At 38.4% G+C, this 15,691-nt stretch overlaps 1 protein-coding gene across 10 annotated transcripts in view; it reads left to right on the top strand.

Annotated features, from left to right (window-relative positions):
• PSPC1 (paraspeckle component 1) overlaps positions 1–15,691 on the top strand; it is a 73,163-nt gene that overhangs the window by 52,701 nt on the left and 4,771 nt on the right. For 6 of the 10 annotated variants that reach the window (XR_006102843.1, XR_006102842.1, XR_006102840.1 and 3 more), the window contains exons 7-8: positions 9,157–9,263; positions 13,528–13,632. Coding sequence is in view for 1 of the 10 variants with exons in the window: in XM_042457255.1 (XP_042313189.1) it covers positions 7,907–8,012; positions 9,124–9,167 (150 nt within the window). In the remaining 9 variants the exon portion in view is untranslated. Of the gene's footprint in view, positions 1–7,906; positions 8,013–9,123; positions 9,264–13,527; positions 13,633–15,691 lie in introns of those variants that run through there. The other 4 variants (XR_006102846.1, XR_006102847.1, XR_006102838.1 and 1 more) reach the window with 3 other exon arrangements.

The following is a 15,691-nucleotide window of genomic DNA, read 5'->3' as shown; positions in this document are numbered from 1 at the left end:
CTTCATTTGTGCTGTTTTCTTTGCACACTTATCCTGCACTATTCTCAGTCTCTTTCCTCTGTTGAATCTTCTGAAATCCCTCAGAATTACTCCACGCACACAAAAATATTATCATCAGGATTTCTAAGGCAGCTTTTTAAGGAAAAGGGGGCTTGTATTCCAGAAAGGCTGCAGGAGACTACATTTACATTTTCTATCAAGTGAACATTTGTTCATCTGCTCACAACAAATATAAATGTATTTATTTTGCCCAGCTACAATGATGCCTTTTATCTGTGTTCTGCATTTAAGAGAATTCTTGTAGCTGCGTAAAAATTCGGAATGAACACACATTTTCATAAGTGTATGGGCAGACTGAATGTGTGTGTACAGTGTGACATGTCAACATCTTTATAATCATTTTCTCTCACTGTTTCACAAAAGCATCTATGGGTAACTATTTCCTGGGACAAATGGGAATTCCCACAGTGCTTTATAAGAAATATTTATCATAAGTATTGTTGCTGAAGATGTAATGAATATGTTGCATTTTCTTCAATGATATTGCCTGTGATATAAATCCATGATCTATGAAAGGCAGTGAAGATTTTATTTTATAACAAGTATATTGTTTCTTGAGCCATACAAAAACTTCATATACTGAGATAATAATGTTTCCTTAAAATTTATTTAAACAATTTAAGGAGGGCTTTATTCAGTCTCGTCTAATAAAATTAAATCAACTTATACGGCAGCTGTTCCCAATGTAGCATTTTCCAGATTTGTTAGATTACAGTTATCATTTGCAGACAGAAAGGCCAGTGGCCAAAAATGATGAGTTACAATTTGAAAAACCTGGTAGGCAATATGCTGGCGAAGGCTACGATTGAGAAGTATAATTTCTAATGGCCATTCAGTTTACTTTTTTTCTCCAGTGTATCTGTATTGGCCATCTGTATTTGTGTCTGTAGCTATACCCACTCCTTGTACTTATCTCTTGTTCTGCTATTCCTTGTAATTACCTCTTAACTTTTATGAAGTAAACCAACAAGGATTGGATAAATTTTGGATCAAACAATAGGAGGGGAAAATATTTAAACAATCCTCTGATCTGGGTCCTTTGCTCAACTGGAAGTGAAATCACCACCAGAATAAAGAATTGCAGGACTCTACTTTTTGTGTAGTTCTGCTATAGAACTCAAAAAGTCAAATACTACTTTTATTTATGTTGTGAAATTTTCATACATAGTAAACTAATTTGATCAATTCTGGGCATTGTATTAGTTCTGGGGAAAGAACTGAGAGCTGAACAAAACCTGTTATGATGATACATAGCTGGAAGGGTCATCCAGGATTATTTATGACGTAAATAAATTCATACTCTAGGGTTCAGTGTTGAATGAAATGAATGGGAATTGCTTCACAGGAAACGAGGCTGGCTGAGATGCCCTCCTGAGATAAATGTTGCAACCCATCTTTCGGTACTGTTGTAAAAAGATAGGTGTTTTGATATCCATGTGTAGCCATCTCAGGGAGAAAACAACAAGATGTAAACCAATGGCTGTTTGAGATTAAAGAGGAAACCATGGTTTTTCATTACATGAATGAATGATTTGTGATGAATACATTTTGTTAGGACAATCTGTGGTTAGTTTAATATTAGTATTACACGTGTTAGTGGCCTACGATGGTGTGTGAAAGAAAGAAAGGATACATGTTCATGAACCTGAGGCTTATACATGTTATGGCAAATCATGGTTTTCTTTTGTGTATGAGCCTTACCTGTGAGATCTATATGTGGGCTTATATTCAGTATATTTTGCAATTAGTCTTTGAGTTAGGAACTGGAGTATGTTGTAAAATTTCTTTAAAATTTTGTTTCCAAAATGCCTTTATGACAATTTTCTCACATTAAATATATTTTCTGTCTGTTTCTTAGTAGAGATGTCAGAGTATTGGACGTATGTGTCTATACATAAACATCACAGTTTTTATGGCTTTAGTTTGAACAATATGCATTTTGTAAAATCATTATCTGTTTTCTCTCATGGAACATATTTTTTACAACTATAGCTTTAAAAAGTTGAAAGGAGCTTTATTGTAAATATACATAATTGACTTAAGTTTTTCTGTTTAACCCTTTCTTGTCCCTACATATATTTTTCCTAAACTAGAGTTCTTGAAATGTCAAATAGATTGTCCTAGTGTGATCCCTCAAAGCAGACTGTAAAATGCTAATTTTAATAGGACTAAAATTAAGTGTACAGTCAGATTACTGGTGGCCTTCAGTTACTAAAAACATGTTGAACTATAATGGATACTCTTCAGTATTTTTGCAACATATTCAGATTACAGTTTGGAGTGTTATTTTTTTAAAAGGAACTAATTAACTTTATTCATTATTCTGGTAACCCAGCAAGTGTTTGTTACTGCAACTGCAGTTTAGAAAACATTGAGGGGTAGCTGTGTTGGCCATTTAAGAAATACAAACAAAAATACATCAATGATAGTTTTTATTGGCCAACTGAAATGCACAATATACTTGTTGCAAAGTTTTGAAGCTCCATGGACTTCTTCATGAGGCAAGATGTTACAAACCAAACAGGAGAAGAAAAAAAATAATTGGAGATGTTAGCCAGATGCCAGCATGTTGTTTCAGCCCTTAGTAAAGATGTTACGTTGTTCCTTGAAGAATTCATTGGTCTATGCCTACAAAGAGGTCTGTGACGTCACTGGAATGGAGACATACAGTGGGCCCTTGCCTTACGCAGGGATCCGTTCTGGATCCCGCCGCGTAAGGCGAATTCCGCCTATGCTCAAGCCTCATTGTAAACAATGGGGCTTGTGCACGGCTGTGCGGCAGCGCGCAGGGTGCAACAGGCGCGTGCGCCCATTCAATTGAATGGGACGCGACGCTCCTTCTGCCCCGCGGCTTGAGCGCATATGCTCAAGCCGCGCAAGGCGCACCCGCGTATGATGTAGGCTCGCTGTATTGGATTACAAAAGAGGGGTCCCTGCTGAGATGCAAATGGACTTTAAATTTCCTAGACTTTGAAAAGCTCCCTATTGCCAGCATGGCCAGAAGGAGGAGGAGCCTGCCTGTGGAAAATATCCTCCCCAACATAACATCTTTACTAAGGACTGAAACAACATACAAGCATCTGACTAACATCTCCAATTATTTTTTTTTTCTTGTTTGTTTTGTAACATCTTGCCTGATGAAGAACCCATTTAGTTTTGAAACCTTGCAACAAGTATATTGTGCATTTCATTTGGTCAATAAAAGGTATCACTGGCGGATTATAGTCTAGAAAGTTAAGTCATGGAGTTACTCTTTACAGATAACCTTTCTTGTTGTTTTCATGTTATTGGAAAATACAAGGAAATGCTCTCTGGTTTCCCTAAGTGGCCAATTCAAATAACTGCACCTTGAAAATTCTAAAAAAATGCACAAGACCTTACAAAGCAGTCTTGGCTAAAGCATAAGCCACCATGTCTCTTCCTCCTCCCCTGCCACTGCTCAGACTGAGTCAGTACACACGCCTCATAACAAATAACAGGCAGGCAGTTCTCTTTTATCTGAAAAGTAGTGAGTTAACAGCTGTGGCCATTCTAAGCCAAAAAAGTGACCATTTCATCTCATTACTCCAAAAAGTAACTCATCACAAAAGCAAGTCCGATTGTCAATAAAACATATCCTTTACTTTTGTGTTTGAGTGATTGTCCTTCAAAGTTGTGTCTTCCAGTGGTTAGCTTGAATTGATACTGCTTGAATTGATCTTAAGTTATTGGAGAGAGAAATTTGACTTTTTGGCATTGGTAAAATACATTCAAAATAGTTCTTTTGGAATGCCAAGTGAAAGCTAATTACATACACACATATTAACAGGGTTGTCGTTGTGTGCCTTCAAGTAATTTCTGACTTACAGTTGATGTAGTTTTCTTGGCAGAATGTGTTTAGAGGGGGTTTGCTTTTGCCTTCCTCTGAGGCTGAAAGAGTGTGACTTGCCCAAAACTCCCCAAAGGGTTTCCATGGCCAAGGGGAGATTCGAACCCTAATCTCCCAGTGCTCTAGTCCAAAATTCAAGCACAGCACCACACTGGCTCTATATTACAGGTTTGATTCAAATTAAACAATTGAAATAGTGTCCCATATTACCAAGAAAATGTCCCATTTTGATTATTGATTTTATTATTATTTAGATCCTTCTGAAATAAAAATGCATATTGCTCCTTAATTGCTTTCATAAAATAAAAGGTTGTTTGGTAGTTGTCAGATGTTTGTAAGTGAGGGTCCTGACTGGGACACAGTTGCAGATATCAGATAGTTAACTTAAAATTAACATAAAATTGGGAGTAAAAGGAAATGGCAGTAGATTAATTAGTAAACATGATGTCTTCCTTGCCTTGATTCCCTCTGTCAAATCATCATGGAATTGCATGAAGTATGAATTGCATGAAGCTAATGGATACTGACACTGATCCTCGTGGTTTTGTTTATACACCAAAGCAGCTTTCCATAAGCTCACGTATAGGTCATAGTCATAAATCCAATTTTGAAAGAATATTTTTGAATGAAAAGGGAACATTAGCTTTACCTGTGAGATGTCCATGCAATTGCTGAGGGAAACTATAGTGGTTGTTCCTTCCTATTTGCTCTGATAGGCAGAACAAAGTTTACAGTAGCAGCCAACAGAGGGAACAATGCACAAACAATTCAGTCGAAGTAACAGCCATAATGGATGCTGCGTAATGGCAGACATGATAGATGCTGTATCTTCGTAGAGGTAAACATGAATCCTCGGCTGTCCCCAGTAGGCTACTAGTGGTATGCAGAGCACAGAAACCTCCTGTGGTCTGAGTGCATTGGAATATTAAGATACACTTCTGAAAGATCAAGAGATGCAAGAAAATCCATGTGCCTCTAGGATTCACCTGAGAATTTCCATCTTGAATTTGTGTTTCTTCACAACCCCATTGTGGTATAGTGATTTGAGTGTTGCACTACAACTCTGGAGATCACAGTTCAATTCCCCACTCGACCATGAAACCCTAGTGACCTTGGGCAAATCAGATGCTCTCAGCTTCAAGGGAAATCTTGCCAAGAAAACCCATGAGAGGTTCATGTTAGAGTTGCTGTAAGTTGGAAATGACTTGAAGGCACACAACAACAACAAGACATATGAGGAACCGCTTAGGGAGCTGGGTATGTTTAGTCTCCTTTTCCTGTCATTTTGCACATTCATGGTGTGGCTTAAGAAGTTACAGCTCCAGGAAGACTTTTAAGCCTGCATTATTTTGGAAGGATATTGGCCTTATCTGGTGCCTGCTTCAATCAAAGGTAAGATGAAATAGACATGAACAACATGACATGAAGAACTTTGGGTATTGTATTATTTCGTAGAAGCTGAGCAGTGTTTGAAAATTCAGTCCTATAATGCTCCTAAAACTTCATATCACTTAGTTATATAATGCTCAAGATGTTTTGAAGGATGTTTACCAAGAAAATTGACACTTCATTTGCCTCCAAATTTATCCTTTCCCAAGCCAGTCGGAATTTAGTATTCTACTTTATGATTTTATAATAATCGGAAGAGAATTCTCTGCACTATAAAATGTGTGGCTTTGAAACTGAGCTAAAGCTTCTTTATTGTTCGCTGTGTGTCTTCTAGTTGTATTCCTGACAAAATTTGTTCAGAGGCATTTGCCATTGCCTTGCTATGGGCTGAGACAGTGTGACTTGCCCAAGGTCGCCTGGGGGTTTTCATGGCAAAGCAGGGATTCAAACCTTAATATCCAGTCCTACTCTTAACATCCAAACCACTACACCATATTGGATGTCTATACAACCATGCAGTCATAGAACTAAAAGGGGTGATTTTATTCCTTTTAATCTGTTTGGAAAGTTTTATACCCTGCCCTTTTCTAGCGAGCCAGGCTGTGCTGCATATGCAAGTGCTGTTAGAGGAGTACAGGCATTCATTTTCTTATTGTGTCTCTTGCATTATGGCTCCTTCACAGGTCTGGAGTTTTAGAACTGCCAACCATAGATGATAGTATGAAATAAAACTATTATTGGTAACAAAAATTACATATATATATATATAAGCCCCTAGCCTTATTTGAGCCAACAGGGACTTTTAGTCTCTAAGCACAGCCATCTAAGGCCCAACATACTTGTTATGAGGAAAGGTGCACTGCTGAGCCAACCTCTTTTAGGCAATGTGTAACTGGGTATGGTACCTGTGACATTGCTTTATTAGCTTCTGCTACCAACCATCGCTTCGTTGGCTGCCATTTTTAGAAGAGGGTGATATTAATGTGATCATATCACATCTCTCTTAAAGGTCTTCCTAAACAAAATGATACCAGCAACAGATAGACTACTTTTCCCGAAATGGGTAGTGTTATCATCAGAGTTCGTAGATTGTTGTCATTTACACATGCACACAGATGTATGTAACAATATTTAAGCTCTCAAATAAGGTTGTCTGATACTATAGTCAGACCTTCGTATCCATGGGAATCCATTCTGAACCCCCCTCCCTGTGGATACAAAAACCCACTGGATTTCAAGTCCTGTTGTCACTAATGATGTGTGCACGGCCACTAGCATGGCTTGGGGCATGTGCCGCCATAGAGGACAATGGGGCTTGTCATCCATGGATGCTTAAATCCACAGATGTCGAGTCCATGGATAATGTACTACCTCACTGTACACTGTGCTATTTATTTATTTATTTATTTATTTATTTATTTATTGCCCGCCTCCCCCAGATAAATATACAACACATATCAGTCAAAAACACAGTTAAAGTACATAACATCAGTTTCAAAGAACATGTAAGACTAAAACATATTAAAACAATCAATCTATAGTTTTAAAATTCATAATATAAAAATTGTCCAGATAGGTCTGCCAGAAGAGACTGGTCTTTAATGCTGCTTTAAATTCAGACAGCATATTCAGCCGTCGAATGTCTTCTAGCCACTTATTCTACAGTCTAGAGGCAGATGAAGAAAAAGTCCTCTAGGTGACAGTTGCCAACTAGTCCTGGCTGACTGGAGTAAATGTCTTGCAGAGAACCTGAATGTATGAATAGATTATACAGGAGGATCCTGTAAGATGGACCCAAACCATGTAGGGCTTTAAAGGTAATAACCAGCACTTTGTACCTTGCCTGGAAATTAATTGACCGCTGTGGAGTAATTTTAATATTGGTGTAATATGGTCATTCCTTGATGTCTTACTTAGTTTTTACGTTTATCCCTGAATATGTATCTTGCCAAAATAGCATTGTTCACATATCTTCTCAGTTTTGTATATTTTTATTGAAAGAATTTAAAATTTTACCCTGAAAGGATAATTTAAATAATAATTCAAAGCAATTTGAAAAGTGAATAATTGAAAAGTGATGGTCAGTTGTGTCATGTGACCAAAGAATGATTTTGTGGCACTTTAATGGGCTCTTCAGTATAAATAGCATACATGCCTTTTGCATCATTTATTTGGGTTTATTTTTAGTCTCTTCAGCTAGGAAAAAAGGCAGGAGCACTTCATTGGGTAGGCAAGAAATAAAGGCCAATGTAATATAGAATATTGATTTTTCTATTTTACACTGGGCCTGCTAGAAATGTCCAGTGTCTATGCCACTTGAGGTATCTGTGCCGCAGATTGACTACCCATGAAATAAAATTTAAATATATGTTTACCCACTTCTGTGCCTAAATTCAGTATTTTTGTCTGTTACTCTTTGGCAGGTTTGACAAGTATGCATTTGCTGAGTACAATATTAAGATAGTCTGTCTTGGAGTTTTAGGTAAAATGTCCTTTTCTCTCCCTGCAAATGAGTAAGGGACCTGACATGTACAACTCCGCTAAAGCAAGGAAAGTATATAAACCTTCTTGTGTTTTTATTTTTAACAGATGTGCAGGATGCCTTTCAACCTAAGACTACTCATAAACAAACAAACAAACAAACAAATAAATATTAATATAAAACATAATGAATGTAATGAAAAATATCAGAACAGTAAGTTTTCCAGTTACATATTTTAAAGATTTTCTTGATGCCCCCCCCCTTTTTTTAAAGCTTAATTCCAATTTCACACTAATTGAATGAAACCCCTAACTAGTGAATTTTTAAGCATGTTTGCACACTAAATTGTGTAAAGCACTTGTGCAAAATTTATTTGAACGGCTGTTTTGCACAAGAACTTGTACAGTAAACTAAATACAGTGTACAGAATACTCTCTTGTGCTAACTCTGGAAATGTGCAAGCACACAGTGGGCTTTGTCTTTCTAAAATGACATAATTGATTATGGGCCTAAACACCTAGCAGATTTAATTGGGCTTCACTGTGGAGACCAGTTACCTATTGTGTGTTGATCGGATCAGTTTTTCATTATTATTTACCATTCAAAGTGAGATCACCTTGCTCCTGTTCAGGGTGGAAGGTTAATGTGCATTTTTTGTGTGGGTTTTTTGGGCTGTGTGGCCATGTTCTATAAGAGTTTATTCCTGACGTTTTGCCAGCATCTGTGGGTGTGGCTGACATCTTCAGAGAAGATTTTCTGAAGATGCGAACCACAGATGCTGCCGAAACATCAGGAATAAACTCTTCTAGAACATGGCCACATAGCCCAAAAAACCCACAAAAAACTATGGATGTCGGCCATGAAAACCTTCGACTTCACATTAATGTGCATTGTTTGCTATTCAAATCAAAGCTTGCCCTGTTGTCCTGGCTCTTCTGTTGATGCTTACTTGATTGTGAAAATACCAGAAGAAAAATAAAAATAGCCTATTTTTCCCATTCTGAGCTAAACATGCTGTGCTCCACGTCATTCTATATAGAGAAGATGCAGCAAATGGATAAATCAAACCAATGTTATTAAAATGTTAGGGTAGTGGCAGGCTGGTCATGTTGCCTTTGAATTTATGTAAGACAGTTACTCTAAAAAGAACTCCTTTCAATGTGAAATTGAAGTAGTTACTGAGTAAGGAAAAATTGCTAGTGATAGTAATATGAGTAATATGATAGTAATATTGCTAGTGATAGTTGTATGAGAAACAAATAAAGAAGTGTACAAAGTCAACCTCGTTCCTTCTCTTTCTCAAATAACTGGTTTGGTTGAAAAGGGATACCATCAACAGACTGCGTCTCTCTTTCAGCAAGACTTTGACTTAATCATATACGACATCCGCCTAAATACACTTGGAAAACATGGACTGAAAAGGATATATGGGGATACAGTTGCTTGAAATACTACACATGAAAGGTAATGGTTTTAATAGATTGGTTTGGCAATGGAAATGGATACTGAGAGTTTTCCAGCAGTCAGGATTTTATGTCTTTGGTGTACTGGAGGAGGGAATACTATAGATGGAGAAATCCTGCATAATCTCAGAGGGTAAATGGAATGTGAGATGTCAGTTCTGAATGGGGTGGCAGATATCATTAATACTGAAAAATTTAAAGCACCACAGAACAAAACCTCTAATATATCTCTGCAATTTTTATGAAACCATGTAAGGTCAGTATTGTAGGTAGGCAGCTGATGGTCAAGGCGTAATAGGAACTGGGGGTTTTCAGTTTGTACTCTTAACCACTGTGGTGCTGCACAAGGATTCATGGAGAGGCAGATGAAATCAGTAAGAAGAAATGGTAAGTTGGAAATGTAGTTTTTTTAAAAAAAAATCACTCGGTGCAGAAGTCTCTAACATTGCCAAAAAGATTTAGAATACTGTAGAAAAATTACAAAAGCGAGGTAGAAATAAAAGATTTATTATATTTATTTTATAATATTGTTTAATTGTGTTTTAAGGGGATGGGAATGGATGGTCTTGGAAATTCATAATTTTAATGTTGTAAGCCACCCCTGATTGGGTTTCGTAGAGGGGTGGGATATAATTATTATTATTATTATTATTATTATTATTATTATTATTATTATTATTAAAAATTGCAGTTATCTCAAAAATGTAATGTTACAGCACCTGCATTAATGGCCAGACTTCATGAAGACTGCATTAAGACAACTATTTTATCCAAAAGTGGCATAGTAAATACACAATGGCTTTTGTAGTGTTTGACAGACTGCAAAATATTTAGGCTTAGATTCACAAATCAGTTGCGTTAGCAGGCAGGAGAGTATACCAGCTTGTCTAATAAGTCAGTTCTCTCAAATCCAACATCCTGCTGCAGTCCTCCATGCCAGAGGATCCTGTTGCAGGGATTAGTCTAGGAAAGCCCTTTTGAGTAAGTAGGATACGGCTTGAACTTAACTGAATCTGAGTCATGTCGTAACCCAAGACTTGAACTGACATGGACAAGTTTTAGCTAAAGAATATTATATAGATAATCTCAAAAGACTGACATGGTGGAGAATTCTCAGACTGTACAAGCATCAGTAATGAAGCCTGTTTTGCAAGTGAAACCTCCTCTGGCATCTGCTAGCATTAGTTCAAGAGAAGAACATCCCACTTTGAAGCAGCCACTTCCCTGAGTGACTGGCAGCATGATTCTTTGTGCTGCATTAGCTCAAGTACTGTACTCCAGAACCCCCTCAGAAACTCTCCATTCCCTCCTGGATTTTGTCATGGTTTTTTTACTCCTTTCCTTGTAGACTGTTTTAGGATTAGAAGAGACTTGTCCAAAATTGTTGTTTGTTGTTGTGTGCCTTCAAGTCGTTTCTGACTTATGGCAACCCAAAGACAGCCATATCACGGGGTTTTCTTGGAAAGATTTCTTCAGAGGAGATTTGCCTTTGCCTGAAGCTGAGAACATGTGACTTGCCCAAGGTCACTCAGTGGGTTTCATGGCCAAGTGAGGAATTGAACCCTGGTTTCCAGAGTTGTCCAACACTCAAACTACTACAGCACTCTGGTTCCTGCTTTTCTAAAAAAAAAAAAACCCAGGAATTAAACCATAAGCAACTTCTGGTTAACTTTATGCTTTAAAAATGGGCTCAAAACAGCCTTGGGGGCAAGTATGGCAAAAAGCCCCCATCTCTTAAAGGTTATGGGGCCATTTTGAATTTTAAAAATGTATAGTAATCAAGAAAACACCAGAACACTTAAGTTTCATGGAACTTGCCTGAGTCTTGCTTTTAGTCCTTCAACATCACTCTGAAATGAAATCAATAGTGCTGGTAGTAGAGTTTAGTCCCTGCATCAAATTAAGATGAATAATGTATATCCTTGCTGTGGTGTTTGGACGTATGTGGGATTGCTGTAGTGCAAACAGGTTTTAAGGTAAAAATCCAGTGTGCTCCTATTAATGGGGTAACAAACTCAGACTGGAATGGAATTGGCATGCCATTCATTTGACAAGTTAAATGAACAGTTGCTCTTAGTCAAATATGCCATGGAACCAAAATGTCAATGTGTAGTAAATAGGTGAGCTTTCTTTCATCATGGCTGCATTGTTTAGCAGTGACAGACATGAGGACTCCTTATTCCTAGGTCTGTGCCTGCCTGGCCTATTGATGATGGCTTTGATGTAGTTGTTACTCTTGTTAGTGTTGTGTGCCTTCAAGTAATTTCTGACTTATGGAGACCCCACGAGGTTTTCTTGGCAATATTTGTTCAGAGGCAGAAAGAGTGACTTGCCCAAGGTTATCCCATGAGTTTTCATGCACAGGGATTTGAACCCTCCAGAGTCCTAATCCAGCACCCAAACCACTGCACTGCACTGGCACTCTTTGATGTAGACAGAGAATAAAACGAAGTTGAAACTAATAATGGCTAAAGAATTTGGCTGCTGCCAACTTAGCACACATGTCTTTGGAAACTGTCTTCCTAAAGATGCTGCTGTTAAATTTCTTTCTGTTTTAAATTGCGCTTTACAAATGTTGTAACTGAAGATAGATGTCAACATTCCTGGACAAAAACAGAAGACTTATAACAGGAATAATGTAATGTAATAAAGTTTATTCGGTCATTGACCAGCAAATAACAGGAATATTTCATATTGATAAAAAAACCCTAGGTAACACTGTCTAGCATCCTGTTAGGGACATAAACACTTGTATATTTGCTGTCCTCTCTCTGCAGTGACATAAGTCTCTTCCTACTTTTTGCACAGCCTCTTGAAGGTGTGGCTCAGGCAGAATTACGAAATGATTATGGTAACACTAAGGCAATGACGTCAATGCTGATGCCATCATTTTGCATCTGGCTACATGGGATATTCTGCGGTCTTGTCTGCTCCCCACAAAGCACAGAATGGCTGTGCATAGGCCTTCAAAGGCTGTGCAGAAAGTTGAGGTTATATGTAGCTCAGCCTACCATAAGCGCTACCACACTATTGGATTTTGACCATTGTTGTAATAATTCCCTTTATTTTTGCTAAAATATTAATTTTAAAAGTCTAAGTAACTGAGCTAACCAATTTGTTTATTCTCACTAGGATATGTATCGAATCTATTCATTAAAATATCTAGTTGTTCATATGAATTTGATGCTTGAACGTGAATATAATTTGACCAGTCAAATAACCAGTTGTTATTTTGGGATGCTGGAATAAACACTCGCAGTTATAAGATCATATGCACTTTCTTAATTATTAGAGTCTGTAGGACTGTGAGAACTGGAAATATACGAAAATTTAATTGCACAGTTGAATAAATGGAGTAGTGTTGATTCTAGAAATATCTACTGAGAGAATTGTAGTCCTTAAATATGAGCTGTGTGTAGTCTACAACATTTTTTTTAAAAAAAGCTTTACCATAAAAAGGCTGCTTCTGTGTTTCAAAACTGGATTTTAGTGTCCATGTCCATAAATGTGTATGTACTTTTTGTGGCCTAATTCTGTCTCATTCTATTTCTGCTAGTCTTGGATATAGACAGCTGCCCTATAGAAATCTTGATCAAGGAACCAAATACCTGGCATTGCGGTTTACTTTTTCACAGACCTTAATACCAATCTTTGTAGCTGTGTAGGTTTGCTGAGTTCTGCCGCCAATGCTATAAGAATACAGAAAGAATACACAGAATCTTATTCTTGGCTGACCACAATAGACAGATTGATTGGCTTCTTCACCAGCACATTTTGTTGTTCTATGCCTTCAAATTGTTTCTGTCTTGTGGCAACCATAAGGCGAACCTATCATTGGCATGTTTCTTCAGAGAGGGTTTGCCATCTTCTGAGGCTGAGAGTGTGTTTTGAGCAATGTAGTGTGTTACGCATCTCTCTCGAGTGTACATGGGTGAGAGAAATCCTGAATACCCTGAGTGGCAGTGTGAGTTTACCTGTGTGTGCTTGTTTTGGATAGCAGAGGAGAAATAATCTCATGATCATTTGGTTTATAGAATGCACCTTGATACTTTGATGTATTTAATTGCTCTCAAAAACAAAAAGGTTTGACATGGTAATGGCTGCAGTTTTTCATATTGCCTCTGGTGTGTTAAATTTTTGTTCTTCTAATGCAGGGAAACATGTTTAGGAAGTTTGTGAAATGTCAGAAGAAGGGTACATGATGATAAAAAATTATAAAAGCTGTCTCTTTTTTAAATCTATACTTAAATATTGATTATTTTTAGGAAATACTTTTCAAGTGCTGAAGTGCATCTGACGTTGAAAAACCACACTTGCTCTGTCAGAGAAACAAAGCAGGAAAGGAGGCTGAATCCATTCTTCAATTTCAGGTATCTTTCTCTCCTTTACATCTTCCCCATCTAATTTCTCTCCTTCTCCACATATGAGTTCTGGCTGCTACATTTTATATTAATTTGGGCAGGAATGTTACAATTGATTCTCCAAATTGCATGGTTTCAAATAGTTTTCAGGTGTAATGACTAATGACAAAATGAGTTCTCATACCTATTATTATTATTATTATTATTATTATTATTATTATTATTATTATTAACCTTTATTTATAAAGTGCTGTAAATTTACACAGCGCTGTACATACAATCTTTTTAATTGGACGGTTCCCTGCCCTCAGGCTTACAATCTAAAAAGACACGACACAAAAGGAGAAGGGAAAGGTGGTGGGGAAGGGGCCTGTCTAGTAGGATAATACATATAAAATACATAGCAATACAGGAAATGATTTAATAAAACAGACAACAAAGAACATCAAATAGCAAGTGACAATTATGCAATGCCTGGGAACGCTCCTCTGAACAGGATGGTCTTCAGCTCCGTTTTGAAGCTGGTTAAGGAAGTGATGGCTCTTGCTCGCGGGGGAAGAAGGTTCCAGGAGTGAGGGGCAGCAAGTGAAAAGGGGCGAATCCGAGATGGGGAAGAGGAAATCCTGGGCTGGGTCAGCAGACCTTGACTACCAGAACGGAGGGCCCTAGTGGGAAGGTGAGGAGAAAGAAGGTCAGATAAGTAAGGAGGGGCCAGTCCATGGAGGGCTTTGAATGTCGACAGCAGGAGCTTATACTGAATGCGGAAAGGGAGAGGGAGCCAGTGAACGGATGCCAACACAGGAGAGATGTGGTCAGAGCGGTGGGTGGATGTGATAATAATGCGTGCAGCTGAATGCTGGACAGAAATTAAAGGACGGAGGTGAGAGAGAGGAAGCCCAGCCAGGAGGATGTTGCAGTAATCAAGTCGTGAGACCACTAGGGCATGGACCAGGATCTTGGCAGTAGAGGCGGAGAGATATGGTCGGATTTTGGCAATCAGTTGTATAAAAAGAATCTACAAGCCTTGGCTGTGGTCTGGATCTGAGGGATACATGACAGAGATGAATCAAAGATAAAACCAAGACTGCGGGCTTGCTGGACTGGTTGAATGGAAATGTTGTCCACAGAGACAGAAAAGGAGTGTTGAAGGGTGGGCTTAGGAGGAAAGACAAGAAGCTCTGTCTTGGACATGTTGAGCTTCAAACGCCGATGGCGCATCCACTGCAAGACAGCTGTGAGACATGATGAAACTTGCTGTTCAAGCCTTGGAGAAAGGTTGGGGGGTGGAAAGATACAACTGGATGTCATCGGCATACAGATAGTAGGAAAAACCAAAAGAGCTAATGAGTTTTCCTAAGGACAGTGTGTAGAGAGAAAACAGAAGGGGACCCAGAACAGAGCCCTGGGGAACTCCAACAGATAAGGGAACTGGAGAAGAGGTCTGACCACCTGTGACCACTGCAAAAGATCTGTCTGACAAATAAGATTGAAACCAGTTGAGAACAGAGTCTGAGAACCCAAGGTCAGAAAGTATATCCACTAGAAGACAGTGATCAACGGTGTCAAAGGCTGCAGACAGATCAAGAAGGATGAGAACAGAGTAAAGGCCATTAGCCTTGGCCTGTAAAAGGTCATTGGAGATCTTAGTGAGAGCTGTCTCTGTGGAATGCCTTGGGCGGAAACCAGACTGAAAGGGATCGAGGATGGAGTTGGCTTCAAGAAACTCAAGACAGCGAGAATAAACAACCCGTTCCAAAACCTTAGAAAGAAAGGGGAGAAGAGAAATCGGACGATAGCTAGACAAAGAGGAGGGATCAAGAGAAGGTTTTTTCAGAATTGGGGAAATGAGAGCGTGTTTGAAGTCCGATGGGAAGGAGCCTGTAGAGAGAGAGAGAGATTGAAGATATGGAGAAGCGAGGGGAGAAAAGAAGGAGCTATAGAGATTAGAAGACGAGTAGGAATTGGGTCAAGAGAACAAGTTGCAGGTTTGGAAGAGTTCAGAAGTGTAGCAAGTTCATCCAAAGAAGCAGGAAAAAACACAGAAAATTTGTTAGGGGAGGGCAATAGA

This window comes from Sceloporus undulatus, chromosome 3 (genome assembly GCF_019175285.1).
Source record: "Sceloporus undulatus isolate JIND9_A2432 ecotype Alabama chromosome 3, SceUnd_v1.1, whole genome shotgun sequence".
Lineage (NCBI taxonomy): Eukaryota > Metazoa > Chordata > Lepidosauria > Squamata > Phrynosomatidae > Sceloporus > Sceloporus undulatus.
Note: the sequence above shows the minus strand (reverse complement) of the source record. Positions and strands in the feature narration are given on the sequence as shown.